Genomic DNA, 25,977 nt, shown 5'->3' on the forward strand with positions numbered 1-25,977 from the left:
TATTTGTATTGTTTTCCTTGTTTGTTCTGTTTGTTTGATTGGTCGTAATAATAAAATAACTTGTTTTGTTGCAACTTTTTTTTTACCAGCATTGCGTTTATCAATGGTTCAATTGTAATTTGTTAGTCCTTTGTTTTTAGCCACTTTTCACCATGCATTACGCGATGTCGAAATAACCAAGTCAGCATATGCAACAGCTTTTAGAAGAGTCCCTCAAAAGGGATTGACGATCAAGATTTAACACAATGTCGTGAACTAGATATCGGTAGGTATAACTTGTATGGGAAGGAGGCTACAAGCTTATTACTGATAAGTTGCACCTATAAAAAATGCCAGACACTAGGAATAAGAGTTCCTATCGATACACGACTTGGTCTGATAATAGCCAAAACCTGACAGTAAAGATTAAGTAAACGGTTAACTATGTGACACTTCAATGAGGAAAATTTGTAATGAATTGCACTGTTTTTACTCATAGCAATATGTTTTGCATTTCTTAAACGATTTTGCAACACAACACTTCGATCTTTTGTCTTCCACACCAAAGTATCCTATAATCGCAACACTATAACTATAAAAGTATACGACTTTTGGAACACTTTATGTTAAAACATTTATTGTCGTTGTTTAAAATAGGGTTAATTGTGTTATGGTAGGACCTCTCCTTTCTTTTCACGCACATAGGGCATATACGCGGTGTTTCCGGGGTCATAAGTTAGAAATTGCACTTTTTAGCTTGCTCCTAATCTTTATAATAGGCAGACTGTATCGTATCATCGGGCTTTAAAGGGTTTAGCAATGGGGTATACCGGTATTTCTCTTGAAGTGCTTGCAATTTTTTATAGTCTTGCAGTTGCATTATCTTTAAAGTATTGTGGACTCAATGGGCTTAGCCGAAATGAGGGAAAAATAAATAAAAAAGTGTACGACATGTATTTTTGTGTTGGCCTGCGGCGCACCTGGCAACTTTCAATGGCCAACCTTTGGGAAAACGCTTGTCTTAAAGATCATTCCTTTTTTGAGGAGAAAGCAAAAGCAAATTATGTTTTACTCTTTCCTCCGCCAAAGTCGCCATATTTGCTTGCAAAGCAAATTGCTTGCAAGCGTTGAAGTGATAAACACCCCAATGCCTTTTTCACTTTAGTGCGCTGCCTATACAGGCTTTCGCACAACCGCAGGAATCCCAACGGCGGTATGAATAGAGAAACGTTTTACGAGAAAAACGGCGAACGTTGATTACAATGGCGCAAACAGGTGCAACCGCGATTGGCGGATTTGCAGTCGACCGTTTTGCTTGCAAACCAAACAGAGCAATACCCACTTCCGACATAACTTTCAAAGGCCAGATCTGTGTTTAACTATACGCGGCTGCAGTACGTCGTTTCTACGCAACTCGGATTACACGATGGCGAAAATAGCTGGCACTTAATAATATTCAAAAGCACTAAATACCTTGTCATCTATTATGGACTGCAGGTAGACAACGTAAATGTGCAGCATGGACCAAATGACCTTGTCGCAAGCTTGTCCGCCCGTCTATATTTATCAGTCAATAAAAAGTAAAGCTGCACTCACATGTCCCTTAAAACGTTTCAAACATGATAAAAGGCCTGCCGATTTCAGGGCCCACATCGTTTTATTGGTCAGCCAACACGGGTTTTAGAAATAGCAACGATTAATTTTAAATCGCGTTCATTTTATTGTATACCATGTTGTAGCGAGCGGCGATAACGGTGATTGTACCAATGGTTAATAAACCATAACTCTGTCGGTTGCACTAGGATTCGACAGTCTGCAAATGAGCGAAAACGGCAAAGTTTAAGGACAAATTAAACGCTTCAGAATAGTGTCCAAAAGTAAGTCAGTCATGGTTCATTTAAATTTCATTTAAAAATTACAGTTTCCGTTTCATTAAGTAGTACACGGAGAAAAAGTTTGGCCTTTTACCTAAATTTAGTGTCTAATTTATAAAAAAAATAGTAGGCCTATATGCGATACATAGTTAAACTACCATTCAAGCCCTGCGTTGATATCCGCTAATACATATATTTTTTTTAATAAACTCTGAAGAAGAAAAGGCAGCACGTTCTGTTAATTAAGAGATAGACAAACAGAGTTAATACTTCACAACAGTGTTTCTTAAACATTTTCAGCTTATGGCACAAAAAAACTAAACAAAGCACAGTTAAAAAAAATATCTGCATTTAAACATCGAAAAGATAAGGAACTGTATTTGCATACTGAACTATGGACCAATTTGTTTTGTCAATCGTCGTGTTGGCGGCTTTTGCTGCGGATGGATGTTCTGGTAGGTGTTTTTGAAGTTGTATTTCTATACTGTGAGTTGGACGTTGTTAATTCAACTATTCACGAAAAGTTGACAAATCTGAACGAACGCTTAAAAAATCGAAACGAAACGCATTTAGGTTTTGCAAAAGAGTCAAAAGTCCTAAATACTAAGTGTGGAGTTGTGTGGGTAATGAAATTAAATCTATTGTTGGTCGACAATAGAAGAAACACTATACCTAATAATTCTGGTTAACTTAACAGTTTCGAAACGAAATTATTAATACAAACTCTATGACCACTTTCAGAAATTATATCAATGATCGCATTGCTGCATTAGAATCACGTAACACACATCGGAGCAATGAGAATAAGTGTTAACGACTTAGAGCAGGGATTCCCAACCTTTTTACGATCTTGTACCACTTGGACGATCTGAACTGCCACGCGTACCACTCATTGTAGTACAACTAATTTAATCGAATGATGTTTATGTATTTTTAGCTTACAACTAACATTATTGAACGCTATTTGCTGTAAAACGGTAGATAGTACCAATCAAGAGCAATCATTTGACATAATCAACACCCAGCGTTGTACGCTTACAAAGCAACTGTGCTCCTTGCCGATAAACGACATATCCCGTATTTTAAAAATCGCATTGTTCCGAAACAACAGGAATAGTTACGTAACTATAAGAATGGGCTTCGAGGGAGTTTTTTTTTTTTTAAGTAAACAAAATCACATAAACAAAGTCGTGAATTCAGGGTTTTGTAAAAAAAGCGTAAGCTGCTCACGTACCACCTGAAAAACCTTCGCGTACCACTAGTGGTACGCGTACCACAGGTTGGGAACCCCTGACTTAGAGCCTTGGGCCTTACTAAAATGTTTTTTTAGAAAGCCAGAATGTTTAACGTCAGTAACTTACTAACAAAAAGTTTAAAAAAATCCCAACAGACTCTTGTCTGACAAAATGAAATCGTATACACATAACAATGGGTAACACTAATTTACGGAATGATGAATGGTCGGAATGGTCGGAACGCTCAAAGTATTATTATTAAATATAATAACACTTGACCCACCTTCACCCAAACGCTAACCCCCGCCCTAACTCAAATATTGTGCGTTGGTTTAATAATTGTTTTAACGGGGTACCGGTAACACTTAAATTAGTAAGCGTTCCGACCATTCCGACCATTCATCATTCAGTAAATTAGTATTAGCCCATAACAATGCATGCCCGAGATAAAACGTAAAATTTCCAAAAACGAGCCGCAGTGTGTAGCCTATACGCTTAAATGGAAAATGCTTTTTGTGCTTGAAGGGAAGAACTGTGGATCGGAGGACTGCGCGTTCGCTGACTATTGCTGTTCGAGTATGCTCGGTACCAAAAAATGCTACTACCTGAAGCCTACCTATCAAGACTGCACGCTTATTACAAATTGGTCTGATGATGACGTGAAAGTCGCCTCTGACGCCGTTACGACCGGGTGAGTTCTCGTCATAGGAAAGTATATTGTCATTCAAAGCTGCATGCTGTGAAAACCACAACAACCATAGCTAACTGTAGTTTGAGAAAGTTTGGTTGGACCCTAAACTAGGTCAGTAGTTTCCAACCTTGTGTAGTCCGGGACACCGTTTAAAAAATAATTAGGCTTACGGACCACATATTTTTAAGACTGACCCTAACATACAATTTTGCAAAATCTATCATTTATGCTAAAAATTATACCTAGCCTACAGTGCAGTATTCTATTTGAAATAAATGAAAATATGCTTTAAGATTAAATGTTAGATTTAAAAATTGGTTGCCTTACATCTTACAAACTTTTATCCCTTGTTTGGCGTGCTTGACGAATCTATTAGCTTTGAGTAGCCTAATTCTCCGAATAAATAGTGTCAATAAAACAATAACAAAGTTTCACAGTATGGCAATTGTTATTGGAAAAAATCCAGGCATTGTTTTGTAACCTAAACGTCGCCAACACAAAACTCTTACGTTGTTGAAAAGTGCCACATCGTTCGTATGTTAATACGTATCGCACCCGACAATATAACTTTTTGACTTACTGTAGAATTGGAATGATAGTGGGCATTACGTTGGGATGCATTGCCCTGGTGATCTGCGGAATAGTGGCGTGCGTGTGCTGCTGTACAAGAGCCAACCAGGGGAACGTGGTCGGCGTAAACCAGCAACCGGTCGTCACCACCACAACCGTCCAGCAGCGTAAGTAAAATCCCACAGCAATCTGAACGTTGGCCTGCGCTAATGGGATAGTTCCGTTTACGAGTGTTTGCTGTGTATAATATAATATTTCTATTCCAAAAAAAAATTATTTTATAAAGTCGAATAGAAAATTTAAACCAGCCAAAGTGTTGCCGAGATCCAAGGAAAAGTAATTCATCCCAATTCTAAGTGGCCAAATGCAACGTTAAAGGGTTGGAAAAGAGCTTAAAAGTCTAGCAGACACTTTGTGTATTTTTTCCAATCAAAAAGTTTAATGACCAAGGACAGAGGTTTACTGAAAGTGTGATATAACCAAGAAAACTAAAAGCCGTTGTTTTTCACCCTATTCCGGTCACTGTTCACCTGTAGTGGCTGTTAGCTGTCGCTGCCTACCATCTGAAATCAAAAACAATGTTTTGCCCGTCTAAAATATTGAAAATGATTAAACAAAAAAAAAACTCTCTTCCTATGTGATAGCTGCTTTTTTTAGGTTTACAAACAGAAGTGTTGTAACGACTCAAGTCACTGTTTTCAAATGACTGACTTGACACCAGTCATTGAGACAAAAAAATAACTTGGGGTTTATTGCTTTAATTGAATCGTTCGTAGTAAATTTAATCGTTTAAGCCAATTATTATAAATAATAAATGTTAACTTGCTATTTGTTTCGGCTTTTGTGTTTGCTTTGTGTAACATTAGTCAAAATGAAACATTTTAACCAGTTTTGTAAGTTTAATATTACTTTTTGTGTTAACGCCGGGACAAAGCAGCAGAAAGCTGACAAAAGTACCCTTGAAATTCCCACTGGGTACATAGCGACGGTAATTGATGGATGAATTAAAAACCCCAATCACTGGAGCTATATTATAAAAAAAATCCTTAAACAGGGCCACTTTGTGATTTTTTACCTTTTTGCTGTCTGATTCGTATTTGCAGCTGGCGCCATGTACGCCTACAACCAGCCGGGATACGCCCAGCAGCAGAACATCCCGATGACTGCAATGAACCCCGCTCCATTCCCGAATGGTAACCCATGCTTTAGTCCAGTTCCTCCGGCTTATTCCGAAAATATGAAGTCTCCGTCTTACCCCAATGAGGCACCGGCTTAGCGAGTAAATTATACTTAGTAGCCGTGTAGAATTACATTATCTATTGTTATTTCGTTAGTATAGTATTAAAAACAAGTCCAATAGGCAATCTTAACAAAGCTCAGTCTCTTTTTTTTTATTAGCAATTGTATAAATATTTGTATAGAAGTCTTATTTTTATTTGTTTATTTGCTATAAGCTATATTGATGTTGTCAACTTGTTCTATACGCACATATAATGTTTTTGCCTTTTTTTCCCATTGGAATTCTTTCGCCGCGCATACAACATTTTCGATGCCAAAATATCGATGCACACTCAGCTGTTAAAAGTATTTAGATATCACCGTTTGTTCCGGCAGTTTTTCAGTTCATTGTTTCACTTATAAACAGCACGTTTCTTATGATGCAAACTCATGGGCATATAAGCGGTGTTCCGTGGTCATAAGTTAGAAATTAAACTTTTTAGCTTGCTCTTAATCTTTATAATAGGCAGACTGTATTGTATCATCGGGCTTTAAAGGGTCTAGCAATGGGGTATACCGGTATTTCTCTTGAAGTGCTTGCAATTTTTTTATAGGTCTTTCAATTGCATTATCTTTAAAGCATTGTGGACTCAATGAGCTCAGCCGAAATGGAGTGAAAAAGATATAAAAAGTTTACGTCATGTATTTTTTGTGTTGGCCTGCGGTGTACCTGGCAACTTTCAATGGCGCCTCTTTGGGAAAACGCTTGTCTTAAGATCATTCCTTTTAGGGGGAGATAGCAAATTATGTTTTAGTCTTTCCTCCGCCAAAGTCGCCATATTTGCTTGCAAAGCACAATTGCTTGCAAGCGTTGAAGTGATAAACACCCCAATGCCTTTTTCACTTTAGTGCGCTGCCTATACAGGCGTTCGCACAACCGCAGTAATCCCAACGGCGGTATGAATAGAGAAACGTCTTAAGAGAAAACAGCGAACGTTGATTACAATGGCACACAGGTGCAGCCGCGATTGGCGGATTTGCAGTCGACCGTTTTGCTTGCAAACCAAACAGAGCAATACCTACTTCCGACATAACTTTTAAAGGCCAGGCCTGTGTTTAACTACGCGGCTGCAGTACGTCGTTTCTACGCAACTCGAATTACACGGTGACGTAAATAGCTGACACTCCAATAATATTTAAAAGCACTAGATACCTTGTCATCTATTATGGACTGCAAGTAGACAATGTAAATGTGCAGCATGGACCAAATGACCTTGTCGCAAGTTTGTCCGCTCGTCTATATTTGTAAGTCAATAAAAAGTAAAGCTACACTCACATGTCCCTTAATTTCAGGGCCCACATCGTTTTATTGGTCAGTCAACAAGGGTTTTACAATCAGCAACAAATAATTTTAAATCGCATCCATTTCATTGTATACGATGTTGTAGCGAGATGCGATAATTGTGATTGTACCAATGGTTAATAAACCATAACTTTGTCGGTTGCTCTAGGATTCGACAGTCTGCAAATGAGCGAAAACGGCAAAGTTTAGCGACAAATAAAACGCTTCAGAATAGTATCCAAAAGTAAGTTAGTCGAGGTTCACTTAAATTATATTTAAAAATTACAGTTTCCGTTTCATTAAGTAGTACACGGAGAAAAACTTTGGCCTTTTACTTAAATTTAGTGTATAAGTCATAAAAAAAATAGTAGGCCTATATGCGATACATAGTTAAACTACCATTCAAGCCTGCGTTGATATCCGCTAATACATATTTTTTTTAATGAACTCTGAAGAAGAAAAGGCAGCACGTTCTGTTAAGACAGTGGTTGTCAAACTTTTTTGAGCGCGACCCAAATCGGAGTTGTCTGAACATCTCACGACCCAACCCTCAAACATCAAAAAATATATTTTTTTGACATGAATGAAATAGAAAAAGACAGAGAAAACCAGATGCAGTAGTCTATACACAGTTCTATGAAACACTGATTTATTATTGCTTTATATGACCTAGTTGAAAGGAACAATTCTATGCAACTTATAATGACCTAGTCTGCAACTTATAATGACCTAGTTGAAAGGAACAAACCTATAGCTCGCATCGAAAGAAACGAACTTATAGCTCGGATTGAAAGAAACGAACCTAAAGCTCGCATCAAAATAAACGAAGCCTATAGCTCGCATCGAAAGAAACGAACTTATAGCTCGGATTGAAAGAAACGAACATATAGCTCGGATTAAAAGAAACGAACCTAAAGCTCGCATCAAAATAAACGAAACCTATAGTTCGCATCAAAAGAAACGAAACTATAGCTCACATCGAAAGAAACAAACATATAGCTCGGATTGAAAGTAACGAACCTATAGTTCGCATCAAAAGAAACGGAACTATAGCTCGCATCGAAAAAAACGAACCTATAGCTCGCATCAAAAGAAACGAAACTATAGCTCGCATCAAAAGAAACGAAACTATAGCTCGCATCAGAAGAAACGAAACTATAGCTCGCATCGAAAGACACGAACATATAGCTCGGATTGAAAGAAACGAACCTATAGTTCGCATCGAAAAAAACGAAACTATAGCTCGCATCAAATAAAAACAAACCTATAGCTCGCATCGAAAGAAACGAAACTATAGCTCGCATCAAAAGAAACGGAACTATAGCTCGCATCGAAAAAAACGAACCTATAGCTCGCATCAAAAGAAACGAAACTATAGCTCGCATCAAAAGAAACGAAACTATAGCTCGCATCAGAAGAAACGAAACTATAGCTCGCATCGAAAGACACGAACATATAGCTCGGATTGAAAGAAACGAACCTATAGTTCGCATCGAAAAAAACGAAACTATAGCTCGCATCAAATAAAAACAAACCTATAGCTCGCATCGAAAGAAACGATCCTATAGCTCGCATTAAAATAAATGAACCTATAGCTCGCATTGAAAGAAACAAACCTATAGCTCGCATTGAAAGAAACGAACCTATAGCTCGAACTGAAACGGATGAGTTCAGGACCTCAAGTTGCAAATAAATATTACATAATTTTCTCAATTCTAATCCAAAGTTTATCAGTGACTAAGACAGGACTATATGGGTTGGGGTGCGGGTTAGCATTTGGGTTAATAAATATAATAATGCTTAACTCACCGACACCCAAACGCTAACCCTCAACCTAACTAAAACATTGTGCGGCAACTTAGTAATTGTTTGAACGCTGTGGTAGGATTCTAGACCAGTGCCGAATAATCTTCTGAAAAAAGTTATAAAGTAACTGTGCGGCTACCGCTTACACCAGTCTTAGCCGCTACTGTAGCTGGCTGCCATCAAAACGTTCGGAAAACCATTTATGATGCAAGAATCCAGGTTGCCACATAAAATGCTTATGATGCAATATTTCAGTCATGATTGAATTGAAAATACTTGAAAAATTAGACGAAAAAAGTTAGTTTGCGCAGGATTGAATCACCTTAAACGACCCATTTTTTGACCCTTCGCGACCCAAGGGTCGCGACCCATACTTTGAGAACCATACCTCTGTGTTAAGAGATGGACAAACAGAGTTAATACTTCACAACAGTGGTTCTTAAACTTCAGCTTATGGCACAAAAAAACTAAAGAAAACACAGTTAAAAAATATCTGGATTAAAACATCAAAAAGATAAGGAACTGTATTTGCATACAGAACTATGGACCAAATTATTTTGTCAATCGTCGTGTTGGCGGCTTTTGCTGCGGATGAATGTTCTGGTAGGTGTTTTTGAAGTTTTATTTCTATACTGTGAACTGGACGGTGTTTATTCAACTATGCATGACGAGTTGACAACTCTGAACGAACGCTTAAAAAATCGAAACGAAACGCATTTAGGTTTTGCAAAAGAGTCAAAAGTCTTAAACAATTTTTTCTAAAGTTTTGGAGTATTTTGTTTTGTTGCTATCCATACTAAGTGTGGAGTTGTGAGGGTAATAAAATTAAATCTATTGTTAGTCGACAGTAGAAAAAGCACAGTTAATTCTGGTTAACTTAACAGTTTCGAAACGAAATTATTAATACAAACTTTATGACCACTGTCTAAAAAGATATTAATAATCGCATTGCTGCATTAGAATCACGTAACACACCAAATTATAGTATGGCCAAACATTTTTGGCCCTGGAAGTTCCAAATATCTAAGTATCACTTTGGGCAACTTAGCAATGAGAAAAAGTGTTAACCACTTAGGGACTTAAAAGTGTTAACCACTTAGGGCCAAATGTTTTTTTAGAAAGCCAGAATGTTTAACGTCATTAACTTATTAACAAAAAGTTAAAAATAACCCCAACAGACTCTTGTCTGATAAAATAAAATGGTATATACATAGCAATGCATGTCCGAGATTAAACGTAAAATTTCCAAAAAACGAGCCGCAGTGTGTAGCCTATACGCTTAAATGGAAAATGCTTTTTGTGCTTAAAGGGAAGAACTGTGGATCGGAGGACTGCGCGTTCGCTGACTATTGCTGTTCGAGCATGCTCGGTACCGGTACAAAATGCTACTACTTAGAGCCTACCTATCAAGACTGCACGCTTATTACAAATTGGTCTGATGATGACACCGTTACGATGGGGTGAGTCCTCGGAATCGAAGTATATTTATCGTTCCCGAGCTGTATTACATGAAAACCATATCAAGCATAGCTAAATACAGTTTGAGAAACTTTAGTCCAGTAGCAACCTTATGTAGTCTAGGACCCCATTTAAAAAATATTAGGTTTACGAATCACACATTTTCAAGACTGACCCTAACATACAATTTTGCAAAATCTATCATTTATGCTATAAATTATACCTAGCCTACAGTGCAGTATTCTATTTGAAATAAATGAAAATATGCTTTAAGATTAAATGTTAGATTTAAAAATTGGTTGCCTTACATCTTACAAACTTTTATCCCTTGTTTGGCGTGCTTGACGAATCTATTAGCTTTGAGTAGCCTAATTCTCTGAATAAATAGTGTCAATAAAACAATAACAAAGTTTCACAGTATGGCAATTGTTATTGAAAAAATCCAGGCATTGTTTCGTAACCTAAACGTCGCCAACACGAAACTCTTATATACGGTGTTAAAAAGTGCCCCATCGTTCGTATGTTAATACCTATCGCACCCGACAAAAAATAACTTTTTTGACTTATTGTAGAATTGGAATGATAGTGGGCATAACGCTCGGATGCATTGTCCTGGTGATCTGCGGAATAGTAGCGTGCGTGTGCTTCTGGACAACAGTAGTCAACCAGGGGAACGTGGTCGGCGTAAACCAGCAGCCGGTCGTCACCACCACAACCATCCAGCAGCGTAAGTAAAACCCCACAGAGACCTAAACGTGGGCCTGGCAAGTCTGCGCTAATAGGATAGTTGTGTTTTGGAGTGTTTGCTCTTAATAATATAATATTTCCTTTCTAAAAAACGTGAGACCAGTCGAAAAGAAAATTTAAACCAGCCAAAGTGCTGCCGAGAGCTCTAAGGATTAAAAAGTGATCCATTCAAATTCAAAGTGACCAAATTCAACATTAAAGGGTTATAAAAACATGAAAGTCGAACACTCTAACAGACGCTTTGTGCTTTTTCTAATCAAAAAGGTTAATGACCTAGGACAGAGGTATACTGAAAGTATTGTATATGCAAGAAAACTGTTTCCATCCTATTCAGGTCACCGACCACCTGCATAGTGGCTTTTTTTGTCAATGCCTACCATCTGATATCAAAAACAATATTTTGCCCGTATAAGGCCAAAAGATTAATAAAAAAACATATCTTCCTGCGTGATAGCTGCATTTTTTAGGTTTAAACTGTTTTCGCAAAAAAGCCACTTTTCAAGGTTTAGCTTATAGTTACACGTAGCTATAAACGGTATTATATCGCTGGCATAAAGGACTATTCGCCGACAGGGCTGGATAGTATGTTGATCGATGTTTCAAAAGCTATACATGACGTACCTTTCGCCACTTTTGCATTTCAACAAAGTCCTAACGATATTTTACCTTTTAGCTGTTTGTTTCGTCTTTGCAGCTGGCGCTATGTACGCTTACAACCAGCAGGGATACGCCCAGCAGCAAGACATCCCGATGACTGCAATGAACCCCGCTCCATTCCCGAATGGCAACCCATGCGTTAGTTCAGTTCCTCCGGCTTACCCGGAAAATATGAAGTCTCCATCTTAGCCCAACGAGGCACCGGCCTAGCGAGTAAATTATCTTTTGGTAGTCTTTTTTTTAATTATCTTTGGTAGTTTGGTAACTACATGATCTATTGTTCTTTCGTTAGTAGTGTAATAAGTAGGGCGATTATTTTTTGACTTGTCAAAAGAAGGCAAAATTTTGTCGAAATTTACACTTAGGTCAAAATTTGTCAAAAAATTTTCAAGTCAAAATCGAATAAAAATGCACATAAACCGTTTACAAAATTAAAAACAAACTATAGTCAGCTTTTTTAAATTCGTTGTTCAATGTTTTGAAATTTATCGTTTAATTTTATCCAAAAAAAAATAGTTTTGATTTATGTTCAAAGTCATTTTAGCCGTATTATATTTTTATTAGAGCAAAATACGGTATAAAAATCGCGTGATTAACGACGCCTAGGTTATTTAAATCAATGTATTTCTAACAGGTCAAAATTTTGTCAAAATAAATTATTTTTAGGTCAAAATTTGTCAAAATTTTAATCTTTTAGGTCAAAAAATAATCGCCCTAGTAATAAGTAAGTCCAATGAACAATCTACAAAAAGCGCAGTCTCTTTATTTTTTTTAGCACTTGTATAAATATTTGTATAGCAATTCCATTTCTTGTTGTTTATTTGCTATAAGCTATATTGATGTTGTCGGGTAACACTAATTTACGGAATGATGAATGGTCGGAACGCTCACAGTATTATTATTAAATATAATAACACTTGACCCACCTTCACCCAAACGCTAACCCCCACCCTAACTCAAATATTGTGCGTTGGTTTAATAATTTTTTAACGGGGTAACACTCAACTTAGTGAGCGTTCCGACCATTCATCATTCCGTGAATTAGTATTACCCGTGTTGTCAACTTGTTCTATATGCACATATAATGTTTTTGCCTTTATCCCCCCATGGAATTTTTTCGCCGCGCATACAACATTTTTGATGCCAAAATATCGATAAACACTCGGCTGTTAAAAATATTTAGATATCACCGTTTGTTCCGGCAGTTTTTCTGTTTATTGACTTATAAAATTTCACTTATAAAAAATCACGTTTCTCATGATGCAAACTCATTATCAATAAAATAATAAGTGTGTAGTTTTACTGAATGCGCATATTTTTAATAATTTTATCTTCAAATCAGCTTTTTGTAGTGGACTATGCCTTATTTTGTTGATTGCTGATAATTTTAAATTCTGCACTAAAATAGCATAGGCCACAGACTTAAAGCCAGTTTTTGCGTAAATCGCTAACGATACACGTTTACATAACTACAGAATTAAACAAGCTAAACCTTCGTGGAAGGAGTGGGCAACGTGCGGCCCGCCGGCCGCATGCGGCCCTTTTCCAAGTTTTGTGCGGCCCTTCACTTTCTTCCAGCTAATTTTCCCTAAATAAGGCTATGAGTGTGCACCATGTTGGGACTTTTGCTCTATCAGTTTCATGTTTGAAGTGCGATGTAATCCATAAGCTAGCTAAACCGTTACACTAATACAGATGAACTCGAACGGGAAGCATCTATTATAAAACAATCTTGATTCATAGTTTTACTTGCGTCATGTTGTTATGATAAAGAATTGTTTTGCAACAATTACACTTGTCTAGTACGGTCAAGGTGCAGCAGACTTTTGCCAGGCATATTGACTGAGATGTTATGTTTAACAGCTGGTTTTGAATAATGGCTGTTAATTAAATTGTACTGAGCCGATCCGTACGAGAAAGGCGTCATTTGAATGAAAAGTTATTTCCGAATCCACAAGTGGAAAGCACTGACAAAACTGCGGTAGTTGTAGTCTAGAAACTCATTAGTTTTTCTAGTAAAAGCTGAAAATATGAATTAGTATATGTTTAATGTGCGGCCCTCCTGTAAGCATTACATTTCCTTTCTCGCCCTTGTGTTCAAAAGGTTGCCCACCCATGTATATGGGCTGTGAAAAATATTTCGACGTAAAGCACGAGACAGCATAAAAACAAAGCGAACACCAAGCGTAGCATGGATCCGCTAAAATCAATATACAAAAACTATCGTAGCAGCCTAAAGCTCGCGCTCCCCTAAAAATGGATTGGCGCAACCCGGTTAAAAAACACTGTAAAAACCATAGAAGCGAGAGGAATTCAAATACATTTTAATTGCGTTTATGAAAATACAAGAGTTGCCTTGTTACTCGTTTTACTCGAGCGCTCAAGAAAACATATCCCACATATCTCATATTTCAGCATAATTCGATTTGAAATCAAATGCGGACAATACGGCACGTCAATTAAAACTCCCAAAGTGAAAACGCGGGTGTTATTTAAAAAAACAATTGTGAAATCTCACATTGTTCATGTGATTTGCCGGCCTCAAAGGCGGGTAAATCTTCTCGCCTTTCATAAACAGCAACACAATACCACCCTCCACACAATGTCATTCAAAATCTGGCACGTTCAAAATAAATGGAAATTGTATTACCGATCTCGATCGAAGGTGTAAGCTCAGCTATTCAGTGTTGCAAGTAAAACAGCTTAGTTACGCACATTTTCCTGCTTTAGTATATTTGTTTGTTAAACGATTGTAGAAAAGCAACACGATATGGATCAGACAATTATGTTGGATTCCAGATAGTGGGTAATTGATTTTTGCATCCTCAGATGTATTGAAGGATGCTCAAGGTCATCCTGGTTAAACATAACCAACAAGTGAATGCAGTTTTAATAACCATAACTATACGCATGATTTCAGATCAAACACACGTCAAAATTTCAAATTATACGAATAAAAAATAGGTCTGTCAACCTGGGGTCGTTTATATAAATTTAACGTTTATTACCCTTTAAATGTAATAATAAGTACAGGTCGTTTATTATATTTGTTAATAGTTTTCCCTGATTTTGTGATCTGCCAGTTATCGCATTACACGTTTTCTTTTTAAAAACCATGGGTTGTTTTTTTACCAATATGTACTCCAGGGGAAAATGCACATAATGTGAATATATAAGTTTGCGCAGACCGGGAAATAGACGAGAAAATTTAGTTAAACCCAAATTGGGCGAGAACAAAAAAATATGAAGGGAGGGTAAGTTCTTGGATATCAACCTTTAAATGAAAATCGTCTAGACTCTAGACCAGGGGTCGGCAACCTACGGCCCACGGGCCGGATCCGGTCCGCCGATGAAATTCATCCGGCCCGCCGCCTCTTTGACAAACTAGGCACGATTCCATTTCAAATACTTTTTAACTATTTTAACCACGTAAGTGCGAAAAATTTTTGCGCTTCGCGCGAATGATCGATTTCCATTCGGTTTGTTTACGTTTTGACGCTGTCTTTTGAAATATAGATCAGCGCTTCTTTGCCGTTGTGCCGTGGAAGGCTGCCAAGTGCGCCGCGGATAAACGGAAAACGTATTCACAAATATTGGACATATATTTTTTTATTAGTTTTTATTGTCGGCAATGTAGGCTAATGCAAACTTGCAAGAAATGGCGTTATGCCAAAATAAAATCGCGCTCGATTCGCTCGCCAGGTGTGCCCGAACTTTAAAAGGTTGACAAACACTCAACTAGATTAACTAATTTTATTGCGTTTCCTCAAAGTAGTTTTATTACACTTTTCATTAGTAGTATGGATGACGATGTGTGGACTCGGATTTTAAACCAAACAAACGCATTTTATTCGCGCTTTGCGCCAATACTTTATTACTGCCCCTTAAATGTAATTAAACACGTTTTAGGCGCAAAAAAGATCCGAGGTCCGCCACGGTAGTTTTAACATTTTAACAACATAATTCTTAGTTAACATTTTGTGCGGCCCGCAGAGACCTTTCTGAGGTTGGTTTTGGCCCGCAACTACAAAAAGGTTGCCGACCCCTCCTCTAGACAAACTTTATACGCATAAGGTGTCAGGGAAAAAGAAAGTCTATCAAAACTACTTTGCGTTTGCATCTGTAATATAACTAAGACATAATACGGAGAGAGCACGTATTTTATGTTTTTGCAAGTGCTTAAAACAAATAGACATATTTTTACTGCAAGTTTTATAAGGGGAGGGAGATGGATTGTGCGAAAAGCATTGCAACAGTACGCATTATCCAGGTGAGTTTATAACGAAACCAGATGATTACAGTTCAAATATTCTACCATATTTCAGTAGATTTTGTTTTCGATTGTGAAGTATCACAAAAAAATATTGCCAGATTATAAACAACCAAAAAATTAAATAACTTCTATAATGAAAGGCGTCTATTGTAACTTGAGAAAAGCTTAAGTTTGCGAATCGTATAAGTCTAGAATGCCATTAAAAGGCTAAGTTACGGTTTTGTAACTTCTTTCCACCAGGAGCACAAAGAAACTCAAACCACCCCTGGCGAACACCGAAAGTTAAATCACGAAACGACAAGTTTGACATTGATAGCCACCGTGCAACGTGGGGGAGTTAATAATGGGAACGATTTTGTTTGTACCATAAGCTCCATTTCTAATGATGAAGAAGCGTTGAACGCTGATACAAAAGAAGATGATACCAACGATTTTTCCGGACCGAGAGGTTGTGTTCATCCACATTTTTTATAATTAATAGTTCTCAGCTTATAAAAATGATTTTAAATAAAATAATGCTTAATTGGTACCTTTGCCATAAACGCTTGAAAGACACTTACACTTTTTGGCTTTTTTTCATAAAATACATAGGCTGAGCTAATCGAAAACAAGGTCGAGTTTCTACTTGTTTGATTTTATCGTAATCAATCTTTCCAGGGACGGACCCGTCAAACTCTATTTTAGCCTGTTTGAAATACTAAAATGGTAATTACTTTCACACTTCGCGCGAATCTCTTTTGTCTTTCTCGCAATTTTAACGAGATTTTTTGGCATCGTTACACAGACAGCTTCCTCTGCACTATACCCTTATCCCCAACGAAAATTTAAAAACTTAGTCTAATATATATTCTTTTTGCGCTTTGGTCGAATATATAAAACACGAACGAAATACTGGCCGTTTTCTAAACTCTGAAACATACCGATTCACGTTTTGTCGACCTAATTTATTTATTGCCATGTTGTGTGTTTCACACGATTTATACCGTCTTTGGAATATGACCATTGTATATCACAAGTAACACATCGGTAACTTAAAGCCTCAATAGCAAAAAACACATTGTATGTTGTTTTTTGCGAAATATTGAAGTATTTTAACATTTTTTCAACGCATCTTTTTTTCAACGCATCCCACAACTTAATTAACGCCAATATATCAAGCAATGAAGGCCTACATTTTTTATCTGCGCTCCATGCTTAACGCCCCCTCTATGTCTAAATTAAAGTTTACATTTTAAAACAAGCAGCCCATAGTAGCATTTTTCTATTTTTTTTTAAATTCACTTAAATTGCTCATTTGAGCAAAACTCCTGACGTAATAACAATTTGATTAGCTTATTTGTTATATAGCGGAGTATGACGTTATAGTTTGTGTGTTTAACATCCTACTTTTGACCCATTACATTTTAAGTTTCTCATGCGACCGCGGTTTCAAAAAATTAGCAACCCCTGATCTAGGACAATCTTTCCCTACTCAATTATAAAGGCTAGTTTGATAGCGGTATTGTTTAAAAAAATATGACGTTCGAAAATTTTAGACACACTGCAACGAGAAGAAGTTAATAAGGGGAACGATTTTGTTCCTACAAAGAGCGATGCCTCCATTTCTGATGATGTGGAAGCGTTAAGCGATTATACGAAAGTAGATGATGCCAACAACTCTTCTGGACCGAAAGGTTGGTAGGGTAGGGTTGCCTGTGGTGGGATTTTTGTTTGAAATGAATCGTGTTCTCCATTATAATTATAATATCATGCCTACTTGATACCTCTGCCATAAACGCTTGAAAAACGCTTCATACTTTTCCTCTAGATTTTTAACTTTTTTATTAAATCACCTAGAAACAATTATTGTGTCCCGTCTTTAGAAACCAGAGTTACAAATGATAGAGCAGTGTGATTCGCAAGATGGTACAGCAAGAATCCGTTACTTTAAATTGAACAATTTACACCACAAAGATAAAAAACAATTTTAACTTCACCTGCTATACACTTACATAAGTTTAAAACTAAACTGTTTAAAACAATTTCACAGAAGTGTACAACGTATTTGCTAAAAAAGCCTTAAACACACTGAATTTTTTCATTGAATAATCCTTTGTTTTTTTACTAAAGTTCGGGTTATTTATTTTTTACAGTGGTAGCCCAGCAGAAGATAAAGCACCAGGAAATAACCGAATCCGACATACAGAAACAAATTGAAAATCATCGCTGGAGAGAAAAATTGTAGGCTACAATTGTAAAAACGCGATGAAACGGTTTTAAAATAGAAACTTATTTTTATGCAATAGATACTTTTTTTCATTTAATTAAAGTAAACGGAATTACGTACGTTTGTACATTTCAATGAAATTTAAATTTTTGTTAAAACAAAGTGATGACATGTTTTACAATTTCTATAATTCGTACGCCTAATTATATCCGATAACACTTACTAAGTTATTGATGCACTTTTGTGGAAGGAATGCTGAAACACTTGAAAAGCAACGCAACTTGACCAGGATCCGCTTGCAAGAAACACTTGAAGAACGAAGGAAGCTAAAACAAACAAAAGTCGGTGATAAAATGCAAACGACAACTAAAGAAGTACTGTACAGGTAACCCTACAACTATTGACAAAGTCGCAATAAAGGACCTGTCAATTTTTACCCTTACAATTGTGTTTCAGTGGTAACAGCACGGACCTATTCTCGGAACTGGAAGATTACGCAATACGACTTAAGCCGTCTAACGTTAGCTTTTCTGAACTAATGGAAAATCTGTTCATCAGAGATTTGTCTGACCTTGAAAAAGTAAGTTTACTATTATAGAGTATGATTTTAGTGCATGGCAGTACGTTTAATACATATACCAACATAAAAAGAAATATAGACGCAAAGAAATGTCTCTAAAAAGGTCAAGTTATTTTTCTTACTAGGTTCGCATTCTTTTTCACTGGATTTCATCTCAAGATTTAAATTCCATCAGTTTTCCAAACGATTTAAATCCAGACTCGCCACTTGGGTATCTACAACAAATTAAAACAGAAAAGAAAAGCTATCCTTCGTTGTTTGTACGGCTGTGCAGGTATAATGGTGTAAATATTTAATATAAAGGCTGGGTATTTCTGATATATTGTATAAAGTTGTGAATAGTTAGTTTTCCAGTGATTCGTAACCTATTCCTGTGCACAGTATATTTATAATGCAGTATAATTTATAAATAGCCTTCGGCAGGGGTCGGAAACTTATGGCTCGCGAGCTATATATGGCTCTTTTTTAGATGAAAGAATCCTACTTGCAGATCATTCTAAGCTGTCATTTCACAGCATGATCGGAATATAATGGCCTACAGCTTTTAAAAAATTCATTTAGTTTGTACGTCCACGTTAAAAATTAATTATCAATATAGACAAGCCTGTGCTACCCTGCGGAAACTGTCGAATGTCAAATGGACACCAATATCAAGTCAATTACTAACACCCAAATCATATAAAGGAAATAATTGGAGTCTGGACGTTTAATTTTTGTTACTGTCGTTTTTGGCCATTAGTTATTTATTATCCAGCTAGAACTTTTCTTATGCTTTTAGTGCTGCAGGTCTCTTTGCAAAAGAAATTAAAGGATATGTCAAGGGTCATGGATATTACCCAGACCACAAATTTTCTTCGACGTCAGATCAAAGAGGAACCTGGAACGCCGTACTTCTGGACAAACAATGGCGTTTGATTGACACACATTGGGGAGCCCGGTCGATAATTGGTTAGTCTCGAGTTATCTGCATTTACCCACTGTAACGTACATAATTTTGATTTTTAAACTGTGACCCGCGGTTGGCCAGTGTGCCTATAGAGAGAATATTATAGAGTAATGCAAAAAACTTCCTGGGCTACCAGTATATATATATATATATATGTTAAGAGAATGCAGTAGGCCTACATCAGTTACAAAATTAAATTATTAAACCTTACATCCAGAGTTGCATTAAAATGTTGTGCAGAGGGCGGTATAGAAATCATTTTATGTACCTATTTCGGTGCCAAAAATCAGGCGAAGAAGAAGATGAGGATACAGCTAAATCAAAAAATCTGGTCTATGAGTAAGAAGAGTATTACTTTCTGACTGATCCAGAACATCTGATTACTACACACTTTCCGGATGACACTGCATGGCAGTTGCTGCCTGATCGAATTACCCTTGCTCAATTCGAGGTAGGATAAGGTGTTGTTAAGGGAAAGAGGACAACTAAAAGCATTTAATTTAATTTTGAGTAAATTTTACCGTTACTTAAGTTCGAGGTGAAACAAATAAAATAATTAATTTGGTTTGATTTGTCAGAAAACTGGAATTTATTTGTTTTAAATTAAAAACCTCACTGAGACCTAATATTTTTTTAATATATAGAATTTGAAAGGTAGCGCACCATACGTTAAAAAATGTTATAAGTTTGTTTTTACTTCTAACAATAATAATTAGTCCCATAAACAAGATTAGACAATTGAGCATACAAAACATTCGCCATATTTTAAAGGATAACGTCAAACAATGGCCGCTCTTCAGCAAATTGAAGTTGTCGCTAATATCTCACAAAAGTGGCGTCATCCATGCCGACCAACACGGACACGTGCAAATAAAGCTGGGAGTTCCCCCTTTCGCTCGCGGTGACGCCGATTTCTCCACCGAATTGGAGCTCAGGCATAAACGAAGTGAGAAGTTCCCAAGATACGTGATGCATTATGCAAATTACAGCGAAGAGGTAACACCACTTGTATGAAATGTTAGTTTTTTTCTGAAGAACCAGGTAGTCGAACCGAACCCGAACCGTTACTTTATTAGCCGATTTTAGGCCAATTTTCCCCGCATCGTAACCGAACCTGAACAGTTTTTTGTAAATTTTTAACGAGTCGACCAGGTAGGCTATACTCAACCGAATATTTTGAAAAAACCTGAACCTTCCCCGAGCTAAAAACCTAACATAAAAGTGGTTCACTCCACCATGACGTGACCGCATTTTACAGAGTCAAGCAATGTTTTAAATTTTATAAAAGAATATGAATATTCAATACATAAAACGAGCCTTTTTTATATATGTTAATAATAATCGGCTTGTTTTCAGTATGCCTACGTCATCAAACTTAGATTACTCTATACATCTATTTGCCACAATTTAAAGTTTACCGCAACTCATATTGTATCCCATCCGAACTTTAAAAAACGATTTTGAAAATAAATTTATCGAACCGGAATTTTTTTATTGCTCCGAACTGATCCGGAACTGAACCAGATTTCGAAAAACATCTTTGAACCTGAACCGAATAACCAGAAGCGGAAAAGTCGGTTCGACTCCAAGTCCCTATAACGCATATCTCTTCCATAAACTACGAAAACCTTATTAATAATAAAAAATGCTTCGATATACTACAAAACGTAATTTTACTTTGTTTTATGAGAAGAATCAAGGACACATAAAGCTTAATTAACTAACTGGTGTTTTGTTTTAGGTATTTGATGTATTCTTGCCACACCCGGGTAAATATCTCTTTTACGTCTTCGCAAAATCAACAAAATTTAAGTATCGCGATGAGGAGTGTTACAATTGGATATGCCTTTATCAAATCGAATGCTCTAAAGTAACAGCCAAACCATCTGGACTTCTTGTCCCGCCCTTCTTTGAGAATGCGTTGTGCTATGGTCCTTATAAGGATATGTCTGATGTTGGAGTTCATGCTATTAGTCATCCTGGCCCAACAGTGGAGTGTGATGGCAACGGAGAGGCACTACTGAAGTTTTCGTTTGCCAAATCGAGAATGCCAATTTCTTTTATTGCTAACATGAAAGACGTAAATTCGGCGAAAGTGGATAATTCTGTTTTGCGGTCGGTGGAGCGTCTCGTAACCAATGATATGGCACTTTTTGTGTTTGTGCGTGTTCCTGCAAATGGCAAATACTGTCTTACTTTGTTTTACCGCGACGGCGAAGGGTCATCAGACACCCATTCCGCCTTTGTTAAATACCTTATTGTATCGCAGAAACAGTCTTCAAAGTCTCATATTTTGTTTCCTGAGATACAGTCACTTGGACCGAGGCAGCCAAATTTTGACGACTTGAGTTTGGCCATTTCTACTGATTGTGGCAGTTCCCTGTCGCAGCATTGGCTTGCTTTTAAACAGAGCGGAGAATGCACTGTGTTTATTGAACACGCAGAGTCAATCACGCTTCTCGCCGAATTGAAATCTACTAATGAGGAATACGATAAGTACGTTTTAGTAGCAACAGATAGAAACAGTTCGGTAATATCTTTACGTGCTCCACCAACTATTACAGACCCCAGGTCCATACTTGCTTTACACATTTTTGCAGCGCCAAGGGATACATCTGATCAAGTACCTCGTGTATATTCGGCTATAGTTTCAGGTATAACAGAATATAACCAAAGCACACAGGCCTTTATTCCTCCCCCTTCTAACAGATGGGGATTTGTTACTAGCAAAGAAATCCAACTAAATGAGCTATCTGTGAAATTCATCAATTCGGATCCAGCGGTTCAACAAAAGAAGCTACAAGCAGATACGTTCCCGTACAGAAGATATGGAGGTAGAGATGATTTTAAGATAGAATTGCAAACAAACGAACCAATGCACTTTCTCCTAAAATTTTTAATATGTAATGCAAACGAAAGTACGGAAAAAGAAGAGTTTATTATGATTAGCAAAAGTTCTCATAACAAAACTACAATTCAGGCAAGGTTCCCGGAAGCAGGAATGTACAGGCTGTCAATTTTTGCCAAATCACTAAAAGATACTGGAAATTCATACTCACCTCGCCACCATACTTTAATAGAAGCCCTGGTCCCCAGTAAATGTGAAACTCCCTTTCCAAAGTCATACGCTTTGTGGAACGCCAGCTGCTGTGAGCTGTTCACTCCCTTAGAAGGAAAGATCAAGCGAAACATTCCGGCCAAATTTCGATTAAAGCTTGCGAAATACAGCGCGACCAAGATTATGCCTTACGGAAAAGTTCTGCTTTTTCTCAGTGGCGGCCAGACCCAAGAGCCAACCAAGTCAGGTCCAGACTTCGTGTACGAGTGGGATTACATTTCCGGGCCATCGGATTCTAACGTGAGTGTAGTTATCAAGGAAAAGCCGGACGACACCACAGTGAAATTCGTTCTACAGTTTGAGGTCATTTAACTGATTTTCGAAAGACAGCTCTTGTGTTCCTGTTTTTTCACTTGCTGGTTTTTGACACTGTCGCTTTGCTATTACAAAGAGTCTGTAAATATTTTTAATGCTAATTAGTATACAACTGGTTTATTTTTTAAATACTGGTATGTTTAAAAAAAGTGTTTGTTTTTTTGGTTTTATTCTATTTTTGCATTCAATTTTAGCTATTCTATATAGTTCGTTTTCTGAACGCTTCTTCCGTAATGCTTGAAATTGTGATTTTTTCGTAGTTCTTTGGTCGTGTGTTGTGAATTAAAAGCTAAAAAAGTATCTTCAGTGAAAAACAGACAAAAATAGTAAATGTTTTTAAAATAAAAGCCATTATTTTAATTCAAAACATTACTGTAAACAAAAGTGAATGAAAGGTGTTAGTTGCATGGAGTATGGAGTTCTACCATAATTATGTTGTTCGCAACTATATTCAGTGACGAAAATATAGGTGGGGAAACTATGTACGACTCAAATGTGCCTGGGCCTGCGATATTAGACAAATACATTAGGTTACAATAATCTGTCGGGTTAACGTTTGTGCATTTCCTGCGCAAAAAAAACGGGCGACTTTAAACTAAATGTAAAGCTGACTTTGTAAAAAAAAACTAAACGATTAAAGTACAATAATGGCCCAATATAAAATTTTAACCTGATTAAGTGGCCGTAAGCAATAATGCGTATAAAATGGAGGCCGAAATCACTTTTTTTGTATTATTCAGATATTTCGCTATTTCTCTTGAAAGCCGCCGGAAAAGTAAACCTAATTCTTAGATTATAGGGAGTTTATTAAACTTTTCCTGGTTTACTTGGGTTATTGGATTTAAGCAATAGGATGTAAAGTAGCCTTCATGCGAAAATCGGGGCTTACCGTGTCCACAACCACGGGATTTTTATGTTTTAAATCGTCATTACCTATTAAAATATAGTTTCTACCTACTATACATTCTACAAGTACAAATATTAAAGAACAACGAAGGATGCTTAAACAAGCAAAAGTCACGGATACTGTTTCGGGGGAGGTAAATATAACCATGAACCACTAACAAAAGCCAGTAAAATCATCAATGTAAATGTTATTTTAAGAGCAACACCAAGACTGTAAGGGATACAGCTACGTCTAGCGATGCCGTAAATGTACAAACTGTAACCCATCAGGAGGTTCGACTGAAACAAAGTAGCCTCCAAGTACAAACGACAAATAAGGAAGTGCTGTACAGGTAACCTTTTAATTGTTTTTATAACCGCAATCACACCCAGCCATGTATAACCTTAAAATTGTGTCACAGTGGTAACAGCACGGACCTATTCTCGGAACTGGAAGATTACGCAATACGACTTGAGTCGTCCAACGTTAGCTTTTCTGAGCTAATGGAAAATCTGTTTATCAAAGAATTGTCTGACCTTGAAAAAGTAGGTAAAACTTACAAGGCAACCTAGTAAGGGTGCACAAAACAACCTAGTAAGGGTGCTCGATGATTTTGGGGAGTACAGAATACCATGGTACACACGGCATCTTGGGCTGGGACGTAGCCCCCGAAAATACTGTATTATTTTGCCTATTTTATCTGAATAAATGTAAAAAAGCTTCAAAAAAAGCGAGAAACCTCATTATGTTGGTAAAATGTCTTAGCCTATTTAATTAAAAATGTTTTATGTCAAAGGCGTCGTATACGACCTATCGCAAGTTCATCGAAAATAAAAGTTTCGGCAACTTAATTATAAATGCGTTTTACGCTTTGCGCGAATCGATTACATGGTGATTGCTTTGTATTGAAACACCTGTCCAATCGAAAACTTTAACCAAATAAACGAACTGTGTAGTGTTTTTTTAACGTAACCTTGTGACGTTACGGTGTGACGTAACTATGCGACGTCACTTTGTGGCGTCATCTTTGAACAATTGTCATGGTCCCCCAAATCAAATTTCTGGATCCGCACCTGAAACACGTATGGCTAATGTGCTAATTGCCGTAAAATTACTTAAAAAAGCGGGAACAGCAAACTGTATTTTTAACGGCACAGAAACTTTCCTTACAAGGTACGCATCATATTCCACTGGATTTCATCTCAAGATTTAAACGCGATAAGCTTTCCAACAGACTTAGATCAAGATTCGCCACTGGGATACCTACAACAAATTAAGAGAGAAACAAAAACCTACCCTTCGTTGTTTGTACGTCTGTGCAGGTAAAAAATGTGTAAATATTTAAAAGTGTGAGTTATGTTTTATACATGTCAACATAAAGTTATGCCGAACAATTTTTCGGGGTTTAATATGTGGCCTGCGTGTATTTAGCACTATATAGAGGGCACCTATTGAAAGAGAAATTAATAAGTAAATATTTAATCATTACCAGCCTTCAAGATTACGATTTTATCGCACATGAACAGTTTGTTACATTGTTCAAGTTTATTGGTTAGTAATTATCTCCCCTTTTCTGTTTATAGCGTTCTAAAACGTCCGAGCGTCTATATAATGATTCGCTTTTATCTCAACCTAATTTGACCGCACTGTAGATGGTATAAGCATTTGCCGAAACGAATGCAAATAAAAGAATGAATCTTTTATCATTCATTTGGGCCACTCTTTTCATACTGAAGATAATTATCCCGTTTAAACATATTTCACATTTTGTGCGATTTAGTGCTGCAGGTCTCTTTGCGAAGGAAATTCAAGGCTATGTAAAAGGAAGTGGATATTACCCAGATAATAAGTTTTCTTCGAAATCCGAACTGAGGGGATCCTGGAATGCCGTACTGCTCGATAAACAATGGCGTTTGATTGATACACACTGGGGAGCCCGGTCGATAATTGGTTAGTACAGGGTTCACATATACTTTGTAGTTAATTCAGATTTCCGTCTACCTCGGACCTGAGCGTCAGGGTTGTAGTAATAATTCTGTGTTGTTGTACAGTCGCGGGATCGTATACCTGGCAGCT

The 25,977-nt window shown here is 37.0% G+C and overlaps 2 protein-coding genes across 2 annotated transcripts; both read left to right on the forward strand.

Annotated features, from left to right (window-relative positions):
• Positions 1–3,622: 3,622 nt before the first annotated feature.
• LOC146161449 (uncharacterized) lies at positions 3,623–6,034 on the forward strand. The gene is made up of 3 exons (XM_083385883.1): positions 3,623–3,779; positions 4,365–4,516; positions 5,453–6,034. Exons 1-3 carry the CDS (start codon positions 3,667–3,669, stop codon positions 5,623–5,625), a joined length of 438 nt encoding a protein of 145 aa, XP_083242009.1. The 5' UTR covers positions 3,623–3,666; the 3' UTR covers positions 5,626–6,034.
• Positions 6,035–9,257: 3,223 nt separating this feature from the next.
• Positions 9,258–11,879, forward strand: LOC146161450 (uncharacterized). Its single transcript, XM_083385161.1, has 4 exons — positions 9,258–9,318; positions 10,025–10,175; positions 10,746–10,900; positions 11,615–11,879. Exons 1-4 carry the CDS (start codon positions 9,258–9,260, stop codon positions 11,764–11,766), a joined length of 519 nt encoding a protein of 172 aa, XP_083241287.1. The 3' UTR covers positions 11,767–11,879.
• Positions 11,880–25,977: the final 14,098 nt, after the last annotated feature.

This window comes from Ascidiella aspersa, chromosome 3 (genome assembly GCF_963924565.1).
Source record: "Ascidiella aspersa chromosome 3, kaAscAspe10.2, whole genome shotgun sequence".
In the NCBI taxonomy this organism is placed as follows: domain Eukaryota; kingdom Metazoa; phylum Chordata; class Ascidiacea; order Phlebobranchia; family Ascidiidae; genus Ascidiella; species Ascidiella aspersa.

Coding starts and splice junctions, on each gene's coding strand:
- LOC146161449 (XM_083385883.1), top strand. CDS start 3,667: ATGCTCGGTACCAAAAAATGCTACTACCTGAAGCCTACCTATCAAGAC. Junction 3,780..4,364: donor TCTGACGCCGTTACGACCGG/GTGAGTTCTCGT, acceptor GACTTACTGTAG/AATTGGAATGATAGTGGGCA. Junction 4,517..5,452: donor CACCACAACCGTCCAGCAGC/GTAAGTAAAATC, acceptor TCGTATTTGCAG/CTGGCGCCATGTACGCCTAC.
- LOC146161450 (XM_083385161.1), top strand. CDS start 9,258: ATGGACCAAATTATTTTGTCAATCGTCGTGTTGGCGGCTTTTGCTGCG. Junction 9,319..10,024: donor TGCTGCGGATGAATGTTCTG/GTAGGTGTTTTT, acceptor TTGTGCTTAAAG/GGAAGAACTGTGGATCGGAG. Junction 10,176..10,745: donor GATGACACCGTTACGATGGG/GTGAGTCCTCGG, acceptor GACTTATTGTAG/AATTGGAATGATAGTGGGCA.